The sequence below is a fragment of the Rhinichthys klamathensis genome, unplaced genomic scaffold (assembly GCF_029890125.1).
Source record: "Rhinichthys klamathensis goyatoka isolate OS25496 unplaced genomic scaffold, OSU_Roscu_1.1 h1tg000295l_1, whole genome shotgun sequence".
NCBI lineage: Eukaryota > Metazoa > Chordata > Actinopteri > Cypriniformes > Leuciscidae > Rhinichthys > Rhinichthys klamathensis.
In genome coordinates this window covers 270,865-287,165 of record NW_026606814.1, presented here as the reverse complement: position 1 = coordinate 287,165, position 16,301 = coordinate 270,865, and the positions used below count along the sequence as shown (strand labels likewise).

The 16,301-nt window shown below is 39.0% G+C and overlaps 1 protein-coding gene across 1 annotated transcript; it reads left to right on the top strand.

The window, feature by feature from the left end:
* The first annotated feature begins 223 nt into the window (after positions 1-223).
* On the top strand, positions 224-14,315 carry rasip1 (Ras interacting protein 1). Its single transcript, XM_056269945.1, has 16 exons — positions 224-559; positions 1,609-1,730; positions 3,021-3,469; positions 4,793-5,053; positions 5,148-5,377; positions 5,644-5,805; positions 6,204-6,408; positions 8,166-8,464; positions 8,775-8,936; positions 9,852-9,892; positions 11,604-11,758; positions 12,305-12,417; positions 12,508-12,796; positions 12,945-13,108; positions 13,224-13,365; positions 13,831-14,315. Exons 2-16 carry the CDS (start codon positions 1,609-1,611, stop codon positions 14,007-14,009), a joined length of 2,973 nt encoding a protein of 990 aa, XP_056125920.1. The 5' UTR covers positions 224-559; the 3' UTR covers positions 14,010-14,315.
* The last annotated feature ends 1,986 nt before the right edge of the window (positions 14,316-16,301 follow it).

Sequence of the window (16,301 nt, the reverse complement as noted above, 5' to 3'; positions counted from 1 at the left end):
GTCGCCGTTTTGATTTTGTATGGACATAGGCCTATTAAATATCCTGACGAGTGCTTATTAAATTTTTTTTGTCTTGCGTTTTGTACATAGGCCTACATCAGTTTCTTTGACATTGCTTTATGTGTATATTTCATATTCTCTCTCTGTCTCCCTCTCTCTCTCTTTTTCTCAGGATATAGGTGTTGTCCATTGGGGAGGAAGGAAATTCTGTCATTTAGAACAATGGGCCTGCTTCTCTATCTATAGACGCAGAAAAGGGGAGAAAGAAAACGAGAAAGAAATAGAAAGCAAGAATAAGGACTAGAGGACCCTTCTAGAACAACTTTTACATCGAAAATGAAAAAGACATGCTAAAAACTGTGTGAAAGGACAGATTCCGGTAAAGCTAAGCAAGGCCTCATGCAGAAAATGGACTATTTAAGCCTAATTATTCTGGAATAAGGAGAGACAGAGCCGACCTCCACTGGTATTTATTTTATATTATTATAATACACTTCACAAACAACAACAGCCATTCCGAAGATTTATCCTGTTATAAAGAGGAAGCCCGTCACAGTGGGTAAGTCGCATTCAGATCATCCGCTGGTGAGAAAAGCCATTTTACTGATGCAAAATGACAGGTTTGGAGCTTTAGTCAGCATATCCTGAAAACCTTTCCCAACCAAATGTAGTAAATTTTGTGTCTTGGTTGTTCTACATCCACCATTAACTTTGTAGAATGTGATGAAATCAATTATGGTCACAGAGTCAACATATTAAAAGTGAAGTTCACTTTTGAGGATCGACAGAGGGCAGCTGACACTTAGGGGGTCTGTTCAGGGGTTTTCCCCGTCTGTCTGCGAGGATACATGGAGGTGAAGTCCACAGTGAGGGCGGAGGACAAAAACATGTATGTTATTATGTATAGCCGACGTTCAGCGCTTTTAATCAAAGTACAAAAAGAATGATATTCATAGAATGTGGTTTGGCTGCATGGCTGATCCTCAGCAGTGATAGTTTCATGTTGGTTGATATCTTCGTCATGGCCTCTTGGCGAAGCCACTTGACTCTTACTTGACTTCCACGAGTTTGCTTAGCTCAGGAGCAACAGTGCCAAACCTCTGCTTTTCATTAGACATGTAGACATGAATGTGAAATAAATCTTTTTCTTAGAGCCATAACTATTCACCGCCTGCCGTCAACTTTGTGGCATTCCCTGCAAGCCGCGTTAATGCTCTGTTACTCACAGACTGTTAGATGGCGAAGAATGTATGACACGGCACGTCCTGATTATTCAACGAGACGTTAGCTTTTCCTGCCATTTGTCTACTGAATGTCATTCACTGCCGAGATCTGATTTTGGACAGGAATACATATCAATGACACAAACCCAGGAAATGAAATCTTTTACAACTTTAAAGTCGTGCACGACGGCTAATATTGATATCTTATGTCAATGTTCTTCTGGTGTTTCTCTGCATCTTTTTTTCTCTGACTGTTAAGACATTTCCCTTTCTTGCTTTTTCCTACTTATCCTGATCCTTCCTTTCTCAATTTATTTTTGTCCATTTTATCTTTCCATTCTCCACACTCCCATCCAACCCTCACCTCCCTCTCTCACTCCCTCAGATGGAGGAGTCTGGCAGTCCCCGATTTAGGAAGCTCCATTTCCCAGTGGGCTTGTGGATAAATTCTCCACGGAAACACTTTGCCAAGTTGGGAGCTCGTTGGCCCAGTGCAGCATCAGTCAAGTCAGTGTTCTGAACTTTCTCTTACTCTCTGGATCAATGACAAATAAGAGTGTCCCTGATAAAGTAAAGAATAAAAAAAAGCCACGTTCTTAGAAATGTATTCATGTTATTTTCATATGGAAAAACTTTTAAACTATTTTAAACAAAAGTTTTAGTTTAAATACTCTAAATCAGTCTGGTGTTAAAATAAATATCATGAATTAATAATTCACAAAGTTTTGGGGGAGTCGCACCACATGATATTTTATAAACTAAACTTGCCTTGTCATAAACAAGTCAAATGATCTAATATTTTTAGAGACTATGACCTTGACACACATTCAAGGTCAATAAGAAAAAATATATTTTACTTATGACCTTATTTTGACCTGTGCAGATTTAAAACAAATCTGCAAGGGCCCTCGCTTCGTTATAAGTTCATGATTCATTCATTTGTATATCGGTTTGTATGTTGGTTGCACCACATGACCTTGATAGTTTTCAAATATTTATTCAATACTTTTTCTAAAAAATAATAAGAAACGATTATGCCAAACTACTTAATACGGTTCTTTTTCCAATAATTTCATACTTTAATACGTTTTTTTCTTCATTACAATATCAGGAGGACAGTTGTATCACCCAAATAGTTTTGAATTTATGCCACTCAAAAAGATTCAAACGAATCTTAATTCAGAAAATTAGAACAATCACAGAACGGGGAGGGAGCAGCAAGACGATGACGACGTTTATGCGACCCACCGAAGCAGTTTATTTATACCTATGGATCAAACATGGCAGCAGACGCGAAGTTACCTTTCGATGCAGCCTTAGATACTGTTCTAAGTAGTTTAGAACGCAAATAAATCTCTGACCCATCGTCTTCTTCCTCGTCTAATTTCTTTCGTTCTACATCCGTCATCTGATATAATTGAAACGATTGGCTATGAGCTACGTACAGGCACATTTGATAGACATTCGTAGCACCCAATAAACGGCTCTGGGCATTCGTAAACCACGCCTCAAATACGAGAAAATGAACATGTGGTTCCCAGACCACGTCTCAATGTCAATGAGACGTGGTCTGACGTTAGCCAGGCTACTTTTAATTGTATTTTTGAATCAATTAATTAATCTGGACAAAAAAAATTACTACTTTCTCTACATTTGTGGCACAAGTAAGTGACATATGTTTACTGTCACTGTGTTAACATTCCTCCTTCCAAATAATGAGGACACATTACTGAAACAATTGTATGTGACAATAAATTATTTGTAAATCACCTCCTTCCTATTCCTTAATTTTATCAGGTCCACGACTAGCTCAGATGCCGCTTCCCTGCACGAGGCCCCATCATCAGTCCCTTCCTCCCTCTCTCACTCCACCCCTTCTCTTGCCCCACCCTCTCCATCCCCTTCTCCTGCCTTCCTCCGCCCTCGCCCAGCCAATCAGCAGTCCAGGACCAAAAGGCTGTCTCACCTCTTCCTGAGAGGCCGGTCCAACAGCGACCGAGACCGCGCCATTGGAGAACGTGAGAGGGAAATATGGGCGCATTCTGCCACCCCTTCATCACATCACTACCTGCCTCCTGCTTCCTCTAATGCCCCTGGGCTGGTCAAGATCTATGGAGATGCCCTGTCCAGTGGTGCTAACTATCGGAGCCTCCTGGCAAATATACACTCCACTGCTCGCCAGCTCATTCAGCAGGTCATCACCCGCTACACTGAGAGAGAACGAGAGAACGAGAGTGAAGACACAGGTATTTCATTCCCTGTAATGGTCAACCAGTTTAGTTAGTTGTTGTGGTCACTAATGTGTACATTTGTAAAAAAAACAAAAAAAAAAACATAAACAGTCCCATAAAATGATGCAAATGATGTGGGCACAGCTGTCAAAATCCAAAAAAAGACAAAAGCCCCATAAATGTTTCCAAAAAATATCTTTCAGACTTGTGCCTGAAGAGTCTTGTGTCTTTCACAAGTCTGAAAGATATTTTTTGGATACATTTATGATGCAATTGATGTGGGCACAGATGATTTTGTCCAAAAAAGACAAAAGCACCATAAATGTATCCAAAAAATGTCTTTGTGCCCTATAATGCAAATTGTTTTGTGCAATGCAAATGAACGTAGTAAAATATAGTTCACTAGTCACAGATATCATGAAATTTAAGTCATTTTTCACTGATAATTGACCTCCACTGTCGCTCTGAAATCTCATTTGCGAACCCCTTTCAGATTCTGAAATGGCATGCCAGGTTTGATTTCATTAAAGACAAAATGCCATCAGTCCTTTCATGTGTTATGACCAAGATTTGTTTTAATGTTTTAAAAAGAAGTCTCTTATGCTCACTAAGGCTGCATTTATTTGATAAATACAGTAAAAAACTGTAATATTGTTAAATATTATTTCAATTTCAAATAACTGTTTTCTATTTGAATATATTTTAAACAGTTATTTATTCCTGTGAAGGCAAAGTTGAATTTTCAGCATCATTACTCCAGTCTTCAGTGTCACATGATCCTTCAGAAATCATTCTAATATGCTGATTTGCTGCTTAAGAAACATTTCTTATTATTATCAATGTTGAAAACAGTTGTGCTGCTTAATATTTCTGTGGAAACGATGATAAAAAAGAAATTCTGTTCAAACGAATACCAATTCTTGGATTTTTTTTGTTTAGTTTGAAACTAACGGCAAACTTTTGAAGAATAGTGTATTGCGTTCCTCACAAAAAATCTTGGAATATAGTGCAATGTCAATATGTGGTGTTTGAATTGTTGTATGTAAAGAATTAAGTGAAGATTATTCAGAAATACGATACTAACACATTTGGAATGACATGAGGGTGATTAAATAACGATTTATGCAGTTTCATACGGGTCCGCTGCAGCATATTGGGTTCATTCATCCATTATCTCAGTCTTGTAATGGATGAAAAATAAAACATCAAAAGCAAGCTGCAGATAATTAAATGTGCATTTGAGTGGAGACATCAGAGATTATATATAGGAAATTAGGCTTTACCCACTTATTGTATCATTCCCTTCTGAATGTCCTTACTTCCTGTTCACCTGGTCAGCTCTCCAGAAATATTCCCCCGAGGACTTCCTGTTATGTGATGTCATTGGAAAGACCATTCCACAGCCAGATGGAGCCATTAAATGGCAAACAGAGTGCCGAAGGGGCGTGGCGTCCTGGGAATGCCCCTTACAGCTAGTGGATATGTGGAGACCCAAGGATGGTTTTGAACGACGGTTTGAGATCCAGCGCCTTGATGAATACGAGAGGGAGGAGAAAGAGAAAGAGAAAGAGAGAGAGAGGGATGGAGAGAGCTATCAAGGTTGGAACATCTTCGTATTTAACTGTAAGAGATTTTACAAGTGTATTTACCAGTGTGGCAATTCATTTGTGGGAAAACACTATTGTGGTAACAGGTGTACGTTGGAGGCGGAGCCGCATGTCTTCTGGGGGTGGTCCAGAAGAAGAACGAGGTCATCGAGGGCGGAACACAGAACTTAGGAGGAGTATTAGTGATATGAACCTGAGTCTAAGACGTCGTCAGGGCAACACTGCTAGCAATGACCCTCGGCGTTCTGGAAATGCCTCAAACAATGGACAGGATAGAAAGAACATAGTGAGCATGATGGCATCTGAAGGTGAAGAGGTAAAATAAAGATATAGACCAACTTTTCAATACAGTACAACCTCAATAATGTGAAATCGAATTAATAACGCAGGGCTCAACAATAAGGACTTTTTTCTGCTTGGCCGGTTTTGGCCAGTAGTTCAGATTTCTACTTGTCCTTCCAATATTCCCCAATATAATGTCATATATACCTAATATGGCACAACATAAGTCAATGTAATATGTGTGTCATGATAAATGCATGTAATCCATTCTCAGTACTATCCTTGTGTGATTTCTTTTAGGTCCCTGGGTCAAGAGGTGGTGGATGTGAGGCGGACAGACGTACTCGTGCAGCAGAGGAAGAGAAAGACACCTGTGACCTGGAAGTGATGTCGCAGAGTCTGATCCTTCCACCGACAGATCGGCCTTACTTCCTGTTACTGCAGGGCTATGACCAGAGCAAGGCTAGACATGCATAAACTCACTTATCTTGCAGCCATCCCATGACATCATTCCTGTATTCCTCTAATCACAACATACCATCAAAGCTTTTATACCTTTGAGTGGAATGGCCATTGAACAAACTGCACAAAACAGCCATACAGAAGCTCTATAAACACACACGGGCTGCACAATACCAACACAAGCATGCTGTGTCTACTGCTTCATCTCTGCACAATGACCTCACACAAGCACATATTGTCGAAAACTGTAACACTCTTCATTCCTTATCGTCGCTGTATTTCTGCAACTTAAGATAGGAGATTGCACAGATTGTAGTAAAGACCACAATGAAGATGATAACGGCTTTTTTCCACTCTCGTTGTTCTCCTTCTCACTTTCTTGTTTATTATTTGTTCAGGACTTTGTGTTGTACATAATGACGGGTCACACACATGTTTTTGGGCGGAAGCCAACATTCCGTGAGCGTGAGATGGACAGGGAGAGAGAGAGGAAGGGGAAGAGGCCTCTAAAAGTGGACACTTACCTCTCAGCTCCTGACCTGCTTGCCCGACACCTCCTGATCAGAAGAGACACAGCCGTCCCAGAGCAACCACGCGGTCAAGGTACCCTGACACCAAGCTAACAAAAGACAGATAAAAGCAGTGAAGAACATTTCACAGAACGAAACGTAAGGGGTTTGTTGCACCTGGGCTCTGATTATGATCATTTTTTACATTTGCATTCAATAACGCAGCACCAAGGATTTCAAACATTCGTGATAAAACAGGAACAGGCAGTACTGACGTGAAGAAACACTGCAATCAGTGTTGGGTGGTTTAACTAAACATCTTTGCATTTGAGCCATTTTATTGATTAAATAGTGCAGACAAACTCTGCAACATTACTTTTTCACTTTTTTGATTCTTTATAATGCTGCCCACACCCTGCCCGATTTTCGACCTGGTTTTCCACTCACCTACAGTTAATGGAAATCGCCAACAAAAGCCAGAAATCCGAAGCAAATCTGCACTCAATCATGACCTCAGCTGACGATCACTATGTGTCAGTTTTCAAAGGCAAGAAACTGAGAGAAGTGCCAATACATTGCAGATGCCCGAGAGGTATTTATGCTGCTGCCCACACACTATAAGACTTCCAAGGTTGTCGGATTTCTGTTCTTTTTACACTGCACAACTGTCGGTCCTCGCCAATGTCAGTTTCATTCTAAACAAATTTCAAATGACAGGACTTGGACTGCAGACAGGTCTAGATATTTAGTCTGCTAATGCCGCCCACACCCTACACGATAGCCCTGATTTTCATAAACAGTTAATGGATATTGCCGACAAAAGCCCAAAATGAGAGGCAAATCTGTGCTAGGTCACCGTGATAGTCGCTATGTGCAATGTGAGAGAAGACCGATGCATCTCCGATGCTCGAGAGATATTTTGCATCACTAGTGACAACCCATGGAAACAAACATGCAAGTCCTTCTGTTGTGCTAGCTTATATTGCTAGCGACGAAGAAGGTCAATATTAAAGTTGACTTGAAATAGAGTTTGCAATAGTCTTTTCTTCCCTATTGTGACATATATCTGAGTGAAACAGCTTCTCAAACAAGAAAAAATGTAGGACGGGATTTGATTTTGCGCACTGGGAATTGATTGGATTGTTGTGGTTTGCTATTGCGGTGATGTCATGTGAGTGACAGGTTTCTCCGCCCTCACGCCAGTAAACACATCATCAGAGAAGATAAGAGATGTTGCTGCAAGTAGGAGGGGAAATTATTTTCATTAAAGATTACAAAAAAAAAACAAAAAAAAATGTGCATGGATAAATCATTTATAATAAATACTGTAATATTCCAAAAAAAGGTCCATTTTAATTTCATGGTTAACTCTTTCACATGCTTTGAAACGATGCAGGTAAAGACATTCATCAAACAAAAAACTATCAAAACATTAACAGTACACAAAAGCACTTAAATACCACAGTGTTTCTGTGTATTTTTGTTCTGTATGTACCATGGTAGTACTGTGGTATATTGGAGTACCAAACAAATACCATTGTTCATGAATATGGTAATTATTCATCTTGCACAAACAGCAACTAGCAATATAGTTTTCTGTTTTAATTCTTTTGGGGATTCGGTTTAAACGTGTAAGCTATTAGATAAAATTACAGCTTACTATTTTAAATATTTCATATTTGTTAAAAATTTAAATAGCTTAAATGCATAGCAAGCTACTTTTGCAATGTACTGTAGCTTTTAGCTTAGCTTAGCTATTTTTCTTCTGTTGCTAGTTCAGCTAGAAACATGTTTTGAATAGCTTGCCCAATACTGTCTGCAATTATGCTTCTTGTTCTCATTCTTCCTTAGCCTTGGCCCGTCCATTCAGAGGAGGACCTGTCACTCTTAATGGAGCTCCACTTTATAGAGAAGCAGCCCTAAAGCCAGGAGACTTGTTGGGTCTTGGCAGCCACTTCCTTTTCCTTTACCGTGACCCCCGTGTGACCCCCGCACCGCCCCTGGCCTTACCGCCACCATGGCAAGGTGACATGTCAACTTCCTACGGCCCAGGTGGGATGACAGATAGACAGGAAATGCTTCGGCAGTATCTGGGGTCCACAGAATCACTACTGAGATTCCAGGCCAAACATGCCGATGCCTTGCTGCAGGTAAACACTGATACGATCGAATACTCCTTCTGATATATCTGTCATAAACAAACAGTAGTGCATGTAAATACAGAGTTCTGACAGGGGGATTTTATCATAATGATTTACTGAACGGAAATCTGTACACTACAGCTATTTAAAAATCACAGCACAGGTTTATAATACGGCATACTTAGTGAGTGTTGCAATGAAACTTAATTTAGGAAAAATATAATCACTGGTGTAACAAATACTGCAGTAGTTTCAGGTTTGCCATGGCATTATAATATTTATTTATACAAATCGGTTACTACTTCTACTTTAATTTCAGGAAATTATTTCGAAGAATTCCAGTCCAGATTCAGGGGGCGGAGCCTTAGCACCTGCCTATCTTCTGTCGCTCATGATTGACTACGCCTCTAAACATCTGGATCCTGAATTAACACCACAACTGCTTTTAAAGGCAGCCAATCAGATCAAAGGAATTGTTTGGGTAAGAGTCCAAAAGTGCTTTTTATTTTTTTTAAACTATAAAACAGTTTTTAAATTAATATATACATTAAATAATTAAATTATTATCATTATTATTATTTTAACAATTGAATTAAGCATTAATCTTGTGCTTTTACCAATCAAAACAATATCAAACTAAATGGAATTTTAACATTACAAATACTTCTGAGTCTTTTTTTTTAAAATACAGTACATTTTTAGATATGGTTTTAAGTGAATCATTGTAATTATAGTAACTTTAATAATATTAATAATCATGCTAAATTATGTACAGTATAATATAAGTAAAAGTGAACACATTATGTCAGATGCGATGTTGATGAAGTGGGACAAAATAGGCTGAGAACCACTAGTCTAGATGGCATGAAATATCATGATATCATAAAGTGTAAAACCACAACCTTTATTAAGAGTAAAGTGAAGCACAGGGTTGGGCTGTTATGTAACGGCACTGAGACGGCTATTAAGGTGATATTGAACATGACATGATTTGAACAGGCCATCACTGTTCCTTACACCTTTTCTCTCCTCTTTGGCTCATGCAAAGTTGTTTTGTCAAACTAAGGCACAGATAAAACTGGAGTAACAGTTAAAACACACAACAAACACTAATAGTTTATCTGAGAGTGTTGAACGGGAGTGTCTTAAAATGGACTCTCTCTCTCTGCACTGTTAAACTGTGGTTGAGGAGCCACAGCTGCAGACACAGATAGGCTTTCATTGGAATTTCGCCGTAGTTTGTAAACAGAGGTTGACTGATGTCATTTCCACCCGTTTGGAAAATGTGCTGTCATTGTCCGGACACATCAGCCAAACACTCCCACCCATGCATTCATCCGAGTCTGCTTTAATCTCTCTCTCTCTCTCTCTCTCTGTTCCATTATTCATCTTTCAGGACAAAATTAAAGAGTTCGGTGACAAACATCCAACACAAAAGTAAGAACCTGCACTACCTCTCCATGCTGTAGATCTGTATACACTGTTCAAACATTGTTGCTCAGTGACAGGCCTGTAAACAGTGAATTCCTATCACCTTACCCAGCACTGAGCATGTGTTGTGCTTTTATGTATTTAGTGTTTAAATATATAATTAATGTATAAAAAATAATTGTATACATTTATTGAAATAATATTACACAAAAATAAATTTATATACACTGCCCGACAAAAAAAAAAAAAAAAAATCGCTGTTTGGACTTAAATAGGCAAATGCTTAAGAGTCTATGATTGGATCATTATTGCAGTGATTATTATGTTTCTAGCATGTTATACTGTATGGCAACAGTTCTTCTAACCCTAATTGATGGAGTGTGCAGATTTTTATTTCATCATGGCCATATTTCAGGATGACAATGACAAGATTCCTCAGGCTCAAATTGTGAAAGAATGATTGGGAGGAAGCATGAAGAATCATTTTCACACATGAATTAACACCTCTGAGTCCAGGCCTTAAATTCATTGAAAGTCTTTGGGATGTGCTGGAGTAAACTTTATAGAGTGCTCGACTCTTGCATTGTCAATACAAGATCTTGACCAAAAATTGATGCACCTCTTGATGGAAAAAAGATCACAACATTTATTTCCATCAAGAGGTGCATCAATTTTTGGTCAAGATCTTGTATTGACAATGCAAGAGTCACGCACTCAGTAAAGTCTACATAAGTGTCTTCCTACATGGTTGTTTAAAAAATGTAAAAAAAACTACACACTCCATCAATTAGTTCAAACAACTGTTGCCAAACATATAACATGCTAGAAACACAATAAGCACTGCAATAACGATCCAATCATTGACTCTTAAGCATTTCGCTATTTAAATCCAAACGGCGACTTTTTATATATATTCACATATATTCTCACCATTGCTGACCAGGAGCAGCCCACAAGCCTTGCCGTTTCAGAGGTTCTCTGACCTAGTCACCTTGCCATAAGGCGGCCATTTCTCCTGCATCCAACAAGTTGATTACGAGAACTGACTGCCATCTAATCTACCCAGACCTTAATATGTGGCCTTATTAGGAGATGATCAAAGATATTCTTTCTTTTCACCAGTGCCTGGTCATAATTTTTGGCCTCATCTGTGTATATCTAACATTTTCCTCTAAAGGCCCGTTCACACCAAGGACGATAACTATAATGCTAACGATAAAGATATAGTTCTAAAAATCTTTCTAAATATCAAATAATAGCAGAATCCAGACCACACCTATAATGATAATGACACAGAGAAACAATGTCATTGGAATCACTTTCAGATTTTTTTTCCAGCTGATGGAAGTGATGAAAACAATGACAGCCTATCAGAATCCATCCTGCTTTAAAGAACTTGAGCATTTGAAGCGGTAGAAAGACGGCAAAACTGTAGTGCGCACTTAGAATAAACAGAATGATATCATCCGCTGGTGTGGTCGCTAATATAGTTATCGTTCTTGGTGTAAACGGGCCTTAAGAGTTCTGAAAACTTTAGAAATTATAAAACTATTCTTAGATGCCACAAGCTAAAAATGTCAGATGGTGACCAACCATGTAACCAAATTTTAACAACACAGTCTGAAACAAATAATTCAAACAGAGCAATGTATCAATATATATGTGTGCATTTTGTGCACAATGCAGAAGTTTTATAATGTTTTTTATGGTTGTTCAGCCCAGCAGAAGCTGAGGTTGAACTTCCTCCCCCAAGCATGCAGAAGCTCTCATCTGACCTTCAACCTCTCATGTTCTGGATGTCCAACGCCACGGAGCTCCTCAACTTCTTTCAGGTCAAAGTCGAAGCCATGGAAAAAGAATGGGAATTTGAAGGTGAGAGAGAGATCAGCGATTACAGCATGTTTTCTGAAAACCAAAAATACTTGTATTACACAATGTGCCATATCTTCTGCTGTAGACGTGTTATGTCTTTTGTTCAAATAAATCAGTTTTCTCTCACCTCTAACTTTCCCATCTTGTCCTTTTTGGTAAAATTGCTAGTCTAAGCAAACATCATGACCTGCGGAATAGGCTTGAACTTTGAGAAGAATTACAATGAGAATAAATTCAACCTACTGACTTATGGCTCATACAACTCAAATTCAAGCAGCTCATGGAGTAAACGTTAAAATCTTTGCCAAATGTCAAAATGTACTCGTCATGTGATAACATATTGTGTATTGTCAACAAGCAGCAAGTTTTCTTTCAAAGATGAGCTCATAAAATAACATTTTATTGTCAATGAATGAATATGCTGAAACTAATGATTATAAATGATCAATGTTAATAATCAGCTACTTTGTCACACCTGGGATGGTCTGACTATTTCTCCATGTTATTTTATGGACATGTTAAGTTTTGTCTCACATTAATCTGTAGCCCCGGGTGACCCTGTGCTTTCGGCTGACATGGACACCTGTTCTGAGGCGCTGGCACAGCTGGACGACGTCATTATGCACACCTTTCAGCAATGTGTTTACCATCTGACCAAGGTGAGAGAATGTGCATCAGTGCTGCTTGAATGACCCATTTTTTTAATATAATGTATTATATGTATTTATCTCATTTCCTCTCTCTTTCAGACACTATACTCCCTCCTCCCAGCACTGTTAGACACTAACCCCTTCTCCAGTGAGGAGAAGAAGAAAGGAAAAGCAGGCGCCAAGGACAGAGCAGGTAGTGAAGGTGAAGGAGACGAGGAAGAGGACGTCTCCACTTTGCCGCCCACCGTGGCTGGACTGGTGGAAGTGTATCGCTGCTCTCTGCAGCTTTCCCGAGAAGCTTGCCTCTCTCCACCGCTAACCTCCCAAACATTTGGCTACCTCTTCTTCTTCACAAACACGTCTCTTCTCAACACACTCTTGGAGAGAGGTGAGAATTTACAATCTTTCATAAACACAGTTGTGTTTGCGCATGGTTTCGAGCAGCAATGAGAGAAGCTGACTTGTGATGGCAATGAGTTTATGGCTGGACCAGCAGTGTGATGTTGAAAATGATTTGTTCGTTCCATCTTCAACAGACAGTCTGTTCTCTTGGTCACGTGCGGTTCAAATTCGAACAAATCTGGACCTGGTTCTAGACTGGCTACAAGGAGCAGGCCTTGGAGATATTGCATCAGAGTTTCTAAAGAAACTATCAGTTACGGTCAATTTCCTGTGCATACCTAAGACACGCCTTATTCAGGTGAGAGTCTGAGAACAAACACTCTGCGCTGAATATGAAAATAAATACTAGCACAATGATATTTAACATCCATAATTCAGTCACATGACAATAAATTTCCACTCTCTTCCTTCAGTCATCCTGGTCAAGTTTACAGGAAGAACATTCCTTGCTAAATCCTTCTCAGCTTCACCATCTTCTCACTCATTATAAACTTGGACCAACGAGAGCCCCACCATCCTCATGGGCTCCGCCTCTCGGTACCGAGCTTGGAGGTGGTGAGTAACAACCTTAATAAATGAACAACTTATTTTTAAAAAGTAATGATAATACTCCCCTAAACTATAGGTTACATCAGCTTCTTTTACATACACAACTGTTCAAAAGTGTGGGGTCAGTAAATGTTTTTTTTAAAAAGAAATGAATACTTTTATTCAGCAAAGATGCATTAAAAACTGATCAAAAGGGACAGTAAAGACATTCAGCTTCAACACCACAGGAATAAATTACATTTTAAAATATATTCGCAAAATATAGTTATTTCATATTGTAACAAAATATCATAATATTACAATTTTTACGGTATTTTTGAATAAATAAAGGCATTATTGGTTAGCTTAAAAGACCTCTTTCAAAAACATAACAAAAATATCACAATATTAAACATTTTACTGTATTTTTGAATAAATAAATGCATTCTTGCTTATATTTATAATGTAATAATATTATTCACATGTTTTCAGATATTTTTGAGAGTTTCTTGGACCATCCTCCTCTTATCCTGCCTAACGAGACACCTCGCCTGGACCTGACTCAGCCAATCCCAAGCCCTGATCTACTGAAGGAAGTGACACGCCTGCGAACATTCCTGTGGGGGCTCGACCAGGATGAACTTCCTGCTAATCAGAGGACTAGACTGTAACATTATTTCATTCCAGTTGTGAAATTATGAACATTATCTAGTTCTCATATAGAGAAACTATCAGTCTTTAGATACAGATATATAGTAGGCTACATAAGGGCCTGTACATGTAAAATTCAGTTCAGGTGACATTCCTTCTTTCTTTGCCTATCAAGCACATCTGTTTGGTTTGAAAGAAAATACACTGGCTTAATTATGAATATGTATAATTAATCGCATTGGTTACCTTAAAGATTAATGTTACAGGAAATTCATTGCCTGGTTGCAATGATAAATGCCAGCCTGTTATTTTACAGTCTTCTAATGTTCTGTGGGGTGCTTTCACACCTGTAGTTCGGTTCATTTGGTCCGGACTAAGGGCGAAAAATGATACTTTGTATCATTTTCAGGCGTTTTGGTTCCTTTTCACACCACACTGATTGCTCTGGTCCGAATCAGATGATGAGTTGATGAAACGAACCAAAATGCAGTCACGTGACAACATCCACATCACTCGTTGGCCAGAGGTAACTGCACTTCGATTGGTCAGAATCAACGTGCGGGAAAATTCCAGAGCTCCCGGAAGTAAACAAAGAGGAGGAAAATCCGGCAGACAGCGTTTGACTATGGAGAGTCTACGACTGCGTGGGCTGATAGTATCCCTGGTCATAGTATATTACTTTAGGCAAACAATTACATTTCATAATGAATCGAGGATGCGGCTTGAACAAAATGTTTTAATGCACTGCACGCGGCGAAGTCGCACCTCCTCAGAACTCCACGTTTGTCCGCGAGCTGCATGCTAGTGCAAAATGTCAACATTATTCCTCATCCCATAAAACACAGCGCGGCTGACTACGGCAGCTGGTTTAGTCCAAAAATACGCAGTTCTCTGACAGTTGGGTCTGTTCGAGTTCGGATCACGTTCTCACCACAAACGAACCGCTCCAGAGTTCGTTTGAAAGCGTACCGAGACCACCTCTTCGAGGAGGTCTCGGTACGCTTGTTTGGTCCGCTTTTGGTGCGCACCCGAGTGCGATTGCTGCTTTCACACCTACCCAAACGAACCGCACCAATTCGGAAAACGAACTCTAGTGCGATTCAACCGAACTAAACAAGGCAGGTGTGAAAGCTGTATTTCTGTAATAAATAAAATTACATATATCCCCTGGCATGTTTTATTATTATTATTATTAATGGATTCTCATACTTTTTGTAAGAGTCTGTGGAGGCCACCTGCTGTTCTATTAATCAACACTGGGTGGCATGATCGCAATGGATTCAACGATTAGTTAGTGAGAAACACCACTGGTCAGTTAAACCACCAGTACACTAAAAAGGCAAATCACTTATGACATATATTGTCGTGGATCAGTATCCTGAAAATTTATGTTGGGATTCTAGAAGGGTTTTGAATTTTAAATAGCCTACTTGTTATATGCCATGTGTTTACAGTGGAAATACTGATACTTGCAGGTGCCCTTACAAACATTTACCAGGGCAACCACATACTAGTTTACGCCTAAATACCACAGTTACTATAGATATTGTTACTACTGAAAACCATAATAAATTAATATGGGGATTTATTTTTAATTTGATAACGGTTCAACTAATCCCAAGTTATCACAATTTTACTGCAGTAATAACTCTAGTTTCCATGGAACCAATGTTTACAAAGATATATTCCTAAATATTTGTGCGGGTAATATAGCATTTTGATAGTTCTACTACTTTGAAGCCAGGGTAAACCCTGGGTAAACATAATTAAGGGTTATCTTTTTCTGTGATACTGTTCATATAGGCCTAGTTGATGTTTACTAGTAAGGGCAAATTCCAATCGGAAGTGCGCATCCCTATGTCCTGCTCACTCCGAAGGGCAGAGCCTTTGAAGTGTGGACTTTGGAGGGAGCATTTGTGTTTCATGAAGCCGTTTGGAACGCACTTGGTAAAGGGAGCAACGAAAGTCAATGTAATTTTCCTCATTAGCTTCACATGGAATGTTACAAAGACAACGCAGCGACAACAGGAACATTTTATTATTGGTGTTAATATGATACAAATAAATGTACATTTATAATTAAGTTTTTAAAATACGCTTTATATGTATGTGTGTGTGTTCCCGATCTGCTCTTAACTTTATAAGGTAAAGGTGCAGTACGCGATTTCTGAGAATCATTGTTGTAAATATATTAATAATATGATATTTGAAATCAACTCAAACAAACACACACACACCTCTCCCTTAATTTCTCCGACCCCATAATGCACGAACATGCAATGCAAGAGTGGATGTCTCTTTAGAGCAGGAGC

What these genes read in the sequence shown, in the direction of transcription:
- rasip1 (XM_056269945.1), top strand. Translation starts at nt 1,609, where the DNA reads ATGGAGGAGTCTGGCAGTCCCCGATTTAGGAAGCTCCATTTCCCAGTG. An exon ending in AGAGCAACCACGCGGTCAAG is followed by an intron (nt 6,409 to 8,165) that starts GTACCCTGACAC and finishes ATTCTTCCTTAG; the next exon opens with CCTTGGCCCGTCCATTCAGA. An exon ending in ATGCCGATGCCTTGCTGCAG is followed by an intron (nt 8,465 to 8,774) that starts GTAAACACTGAT and finishes CTTTAATTTCAG; the next exon opens with GAAATTATTTCGAAGAATTC.